This window comes from Myotis nattereri (assembly GCF_964212035.1).
Source record: "Myotis nattereri genome assembly, chromosome: 16".
Lineage (NCBI taxonomy): Eukaryota > Metazoa > Chordata > Mammalia > Chiroptera > Vespertilionidae > Myotis > Myotis nattereri.
The window spans coordinates 41,399,061-41,404,761 of record NC_138091.1 but is presented as its reverse complement, the minus strand read 5'-3'; the positions used below and the strand labels follow the sequence as shown (position 1 = coordinate 41,404,761).

General features: G+C 56.5%; 1 protein-coding gene across 3 annotated transcripts; it reads right to left on the bottom strand.

Annotated features, from left to right (window-relative positions):
- Nucleotides 1-2,646: 2,646 nt before the first annotated feature.
- On the bottom strand, nt 2,647-4,559 carry RAMP2 (receptor activity modifying protein 2). 3 transcript variants are annotated; one of them, XM_081109118.1, is made up of 4 exons: nt 4,381-4,559; nt 3,882-3,947; nt 3,182-3,296; nt 2,647-3,091 (listed from the first exon to the last, which is right to left on the bottom strand). In XM_081109118.1, exons 1-4 carry the CDS (start codon nt 4,478-4,480, stop codon nt 2,836-2,838), a joined length of 537 nt encoding a protein of 178 aa, XP_080965244.1. In that variant the 5' UTR covers nt 4,481-4,559; the 3' UTR covers nt 2,647-2,835. The 3 variants fall into 3 exon arrangements, with proteins under 3 accessions (XP_080965244.1, XP_080965245.1, XP_080965246.1); XM_081109119.1 differs by having other exon boundaries at nt 3,182-3,287; XM_081109120.1 differs by lacking the exon at nt 4,381-4,559 and having other exon boundaries at nt 3,882-4,073.
- Nucleotides 4,560-5,701: the final 1,142 nt, after the last annotated feature.

Sequence of the window (5,701 nt, the reverse complement as noted above, 5' to 3'; positions counted from 1 at the left end):
CTAACTCACCGTGGGATATTACAGCTTGTTCCATCGTTACCTCACATTGCATATCCTTTTCCTCAGGCTACCGCCTGTTAATGGCCCCTTTCTGTTCTTACTTCCCTCATTGTCCAAATAACTCAGGTTCAAAGCCTGAGTCAGCTCTAGTCTCTCTGTCTGTCACCTACTTCATATCCAAATCCTGTTGATTCCCTCCCCTGTTTTTAATCATCTCTCCTACTTTTTAATTATTTTTCATTTCCCCATTCATCACACTTTTGGTCCATGTCCTATTTTTCTCAAGCCTGTATTATTACAATAGTTTCCTAATTCATCTCCCTTTCTACTCGCTCCTCTAGGGGAATGCACTCCACCTACCGTCAATTCATGTAACAACTCTACAGTCACCCTCCTGTGATCTTAACTCCTGTGATCACACCTCTGTTAGATGTGACCCTTCCTTCCTTTGCACTCGTACAAACATTTGGCTTGTATTCTTTGCATGACTTTCATCACACACTCCATTGTTTTTGTTTATTTGCACATGTCCACTCCCTTACTAGATAAAAGCCATTGAGGGCAGAAACCACGTCTTAGCTAACTTCCTTTTTCAAAACAATGTACCATACAGTGTCTTACACCAACATGCCTCTGAAGTATGTTAGCAAAATGCATGAAGGCAAATATGGGCCAAGAAAAGCATAGATATATCCTTGGAGGAGACATATACATTCATGAAAACAGCAAAGATTTATCTCAGGTGAAAACTCAAAATGTGCAAGGGAACAGGTGTGTCTCTAGAGAGACAAATACGTCCTGAGAGGAGAAGTGTGTCTGAGAGAATGAATAGATACATTCCAGAAAGCAAACACGTATGTATCTATGGAATAGACAGGCATGTCTAGGAAACGGATATGTATATTCTCAGGGAGGCAGATATTTCAACAAGGAGTGAAGGAAGTTCCTGAAGAGGCTTTAGGTACCACACGGAATAAACAGGTGTCTTTATGGAAAGCAAAGTTGTTCTCTAGGTATTTTTGATGACCTTTGTTCCAAGGAAAATTGGAGGTGGAGGTTCTCTGATGAGAACTGAGCCTCACTGTCCAGGGGACCTACAAGAGTGTCCATATGCCAAAATGTTGAGTCAGAGACTAAATATCTCCCCAGAAAGTGGTGTGGATAAAAAAGGGATGCTGTAATAAATCATAAATTCCTAACTGGGCAGGTCATGGTGGGTAGTCACACCCTAGGCATATAAATTTCTTGCCTTAAGCAAGCCAGGTCCATTGTTTTTGTGCATCCAGGTTAACACACCTTTGAAAATGCCTCCTTCCAAACCCCTCCTTCTAAGATGTAACCACCCTCACCTTGCTGTCTCCCACCTTCACATAATCTTCCTTAAACCCCCTCCTTAGTTTCAAATGCATGAAAGAAAGTGCAAAACTGTTATTCTTCAGAGCATTTGAGAGCTTGCTGCTCGTATATGCTGTCAGTTTTGGCTCAAATAAACTTGATCAAACTTTATTTTTATTTATTTTTTAGATATATTTATTTTATCTTTTTTTTTCAAATACATTTTTATTGATTTCAGAGAGGAGGGGAGAGGGAGAGAGAGATGGAAACATCAATGATGAGAGAGAATCATCCTCCCGCACGCCCCCACCGGGGATCGAGCCTGCAACTCGGGCATGTGCCCTTGACTGGAATCGAACCCGGGACCCTTCAATCCGCAGACCGACACTCTACCCACTGAGCCAAACCAGCCAGGGCTAAACTTTATTTTTTATTGTTCACACTATTACAGATGTCCCCCATTTCTCCCCTCTTGCCCACCTCCAACCAGCCCCATCACCCCTCAAAGAAACTTTTAAAAATTCTCCACAGGTTTGGACATTTCTTATGTCGACAGTAGGAAAGTGTCTTAAGGGAGCCCAAGTCTGACTCAGGAAGCCGGTAGAACTAGTGTTTGCTATGGAGATGACAGGTCTCTGACCTCAGGGTCCAATCTCCTGTTTTGAGCTTCATCCACCACACGTCCATCTTCTGCTTTTTGGTTTAGTGGACACCAGGGGGCAGTGTGCAGCCAGGCTGTAGGCCACACCCCCGGGGTCCAGGACAATGTAGGATGCGGGCCGGGGACCTGGAGGGGGAGTCCTGTGGTGAGCCTAGCAGAGGGATCCCCCATTGCCGTTACCCTCCATCCTGACTGAGGTCCTTAGGGGTGGACTCCAGTTAGTCAGATCAGAGTTCCTGTTCGAAGTCTCTAGAAGTGAACTGAAACATGGAAGGGGAAAATTCGGAACTCCTGGGTGGCCCCCCTTCCTTCTGGTAGGAGTCACAGCCCGGAGTCCTCCCTCGCCCCTCCCCCCACACCTCCCCAGCGGCTGTCCAGACCGGAAGGGAGTCTTTTCCTGCAGGCTTCCTGGAGCTGGGTTTGGATAGGGGCAGGAAAGGCCCCACCTTGGGAGGGAGGAATGTAGGCGTGCAGCCTTCAGGTGGGGGTGGGGGTGGGGGGTGCCGGCGGAAGCCCGTGGGGGCCGGTAAGTAAACAAAACAGTGGGGCTATCAGATTCTTGCGGCTCTGTGGCCCAGAGCTGGGGGTCTGTGGACATGACAGGTTCTGGGAGGGACACAGGCCCCACTGGGATAGGGAGGAGGACGGTGTACAAAAGAAACCTTTTATTTTGAAAATTGCAGAACTGGTGCCATGACCCTCCCCAGCTCCATTCCCCCAATCTCAGGCTCTGTGTGCAGTGAGGCGAGAGAAGGGGGCAGGGAGACGGGGAGGGAGACCGGGGGGGGGGGGGGGGTGGCAGGGAAGGGAGGGCTGGCTGCTGAGAAATGTATGCCACCCTAGGCCCGGGCTTCGCCGTCTTTACTCTTCCACACCACAAGGGTGACCAGGAACGGGATGAGGCAGATGGGGGCTATGATCATGGCCAGGAGCACATCCTCTGGGGGGTCGGAGAAGGTGATCTCCGCCAGGGTGCAGTTGGCAAAGTGGGTCTGGTGAGTCTTAAAGATGATCTGTTCCGCCGAGGGATTGGGGAAGCCCAGGTCAAAGTGTTCGGCTTCTCTTTCCAAGCATTCCTGCAGGTCGCTGTAAGGCCTGGGGCAGGAGAGGACGAGCGTGAGGGCCCACCCACAAGGAGCAGAGCGCCCACCCCTGGCCCAAACCACCCTCCAGCACGGCCCCTACCTGCTAATCATGGCCCAGTCGCACCAGTCTTCTTTGATACCATCCATGTCAACCTGGTAGTCTCCCCAGCAACGTGAAATGCTCTCATCATACGTCTCCATTTTCCCTGCGGGCACTAAGGCTGCACCGTGACCACACCCCGCCCTTCCCTCCCAGCCCTCTGGTCCAGGTCCTTCCATTCAGGAGCCCCTGTCCCTGTCTTTATTTTTATTTAAATATATTTCTTTTAATTGATTTTTTACAGAGAGGAAGGGAGAGAGATAGAGAGCTAGAAACATCGATGAGAGAGAAACATCGACCAGCCGCCTCCTGCACATCCCCCACTGGGGATGTGCCCGCAACCCAGGTACATGCCCCCGACCAGAATCGAACCCGGGACCCTTCAGTCCACAGGCCGACGCTCTATCCACTGAGCCAAACCGGTTTTGGCTGTCCCTGTCTTTAAACGTAGGCACCGCCTGGACAGCCTCAGAACGTTTCCCCAACAAGACCCTTCTGGCTGAGGGACAATGTTAGTGCCCTCCACGCGCACAGCCCTCCCCAGACTGGCAGGAGTTTCCGCATCCCCCTTCTTCTGGGGTCTTCTCACCCCCTGTGAGGTGGCCAGCTTGGGGGCCTGCCTTATGGGAAAGGAACCCTCCCCACGGGGACTTGCCTCTCCTCCTGCCCAGCACACCTTCCACAGCTGCTGACCACTCACCTTCGGGCTCCAGGCTGCCTGCGGTGGTCGGAAGCTGAGCCACGGACCCCTGGGGCTTCAGCGTGGCTGTGGGCAGACATGGGAGAGGAGGTGGAATCATTGGGTCTGGGCAGTGGGTGTGAGTCGGAGGCTAAGGCCCTGGGAAGTCAGAGCCAATCCCCGAGGAGAAGGAGGCGTGATGCACCCTCGGGGTGCCTCCGGGGCCAGAGGAGAGGGGCTGGGACCAGCTCCTTCCCGCGGGCATTCGGACCCCGAACACCTTCCCTTCTCGCCACCCCAGACCTTCCACCATCTCTCCGCCGGGCCCCCGCCCCGGCTTCCCCCAAGTGGGAAGCAGCTTGCACGGCGCCCTGACCGAGGTGGGGCTACGGACAGACCGAAGGACAGCGCTGTCCGCACCCACAGCCTCGGGCCCGCGCTGGCCTCGGCCGTCCAGCCCCCCGCCCCTCCCTCGCGGGCCTCCCGCGCGCGTCCACCCCCGGCCCGGCGCTGCGCTCACCGCCCAGCAGGAGGAGGAGGCTGAAGGCGGTGGGTCGCCCCGCGCGGGGCGCCGGGGTCCGCGGGCCGCCGGCGGGACGCTCGGCCCGGAGCGAGGCCATCGCGCGGCGAGCGGGCGAGGAGGGGCGGCGGCGCTGCGCGGGCCCGGGCGGGGGCGCCTATATCCCCGGCCCCGGTCGCAGGAAGCCGCGCCGCTTCCTCGCAGGGGCAGGGACAGCCGCGGCCACGTGGGGGGCGGGGGCGACGCCAGGGCCGGCGGGCTGGAGGGGGAGTCGCAGCCTCACCCGGCCCTGGCGCCTGCCGCTCCCCCGCCTCGCCGGCGGTGGCCCACCCTTTCTTCCAGCGCACCCCGCGGGGCTGGACAGCTCCCCTCGTAACCCAGAACCCGGGCCAGTTCCTGCTCTCGGCCGCGGGGCGCCCAGGACTTGCCAGGGTCTCCCAGCACCCGCTCCGGGGCTCCGGTGGTGCCCTCTCTTTCGCGGGGAGGTGGGCAGGGGCAGAGGCGGGGTGGGGAGCGAGCTGCCCTCCGGGGCTTGGAGACGAGGGAGGGGTCTGGGAACTCAGCTCCGGCCGGCGGGGCAGGGCTGTCCTAGGCGGCGGGGAAGGCGCGCCTGGAGCTGGACTCTGTTCCCAGTTTCCCTTGGAATCCCCGTGGATGTCAGCCCGCCTGCCAAAGCCGGGGAGGAGAAAGCCGGCCCTCCGGAGTGGGTAGAAGGCCTGGGAATAGAGATAGAGGGGAAACCAAAGTCTCAATACCCGCCTTCGGGGGACCCCCTGGGGCCCAGACCCACAAACAAGATTGGGGCGAGGGGGCAAGAGTGAGATGACTGTATTGCCAGGCAGAAGGTGGCCGCAACTCCAGGACCAAGGTTGTGAGAAGGGTGGGGTTCAGAACCTACAATGTGTGGCTTCATTCGTGAGATGGGTACATGGAGGGAAAGGAGCCCAGAACTTGGCGTTCAGAAGCCCTGAGTCCCATTCTATAGCTCCACTCCCCTGGAATGATTTCAGTTACCTTCACACATTCCTAGCGTCCCCCCACATCCCGCCTCCCCCTCCCCCGTCCGCCCCTCCCCCGCCCCCTGAAATGACCCTCTCCACTACCCTGTAGCAAGGATGACATCTGTGAAAGGGCATTGCATGCACTCAAGTAGGCACTGGTTTCCTTTCCCAAAGACTTGCCTAAGGTCACACTGCTGGCGGGAGCATGGTGATCTGGGCCCCGGGGGCCCTGCTTTCTGCCTCACCACAGCTGTCTCTGTGTCCTGGGCCGGAGCTTCGCTGGCCTGAAGCAGTGGAGGAGCCCAGGAGCTGACTCGGCT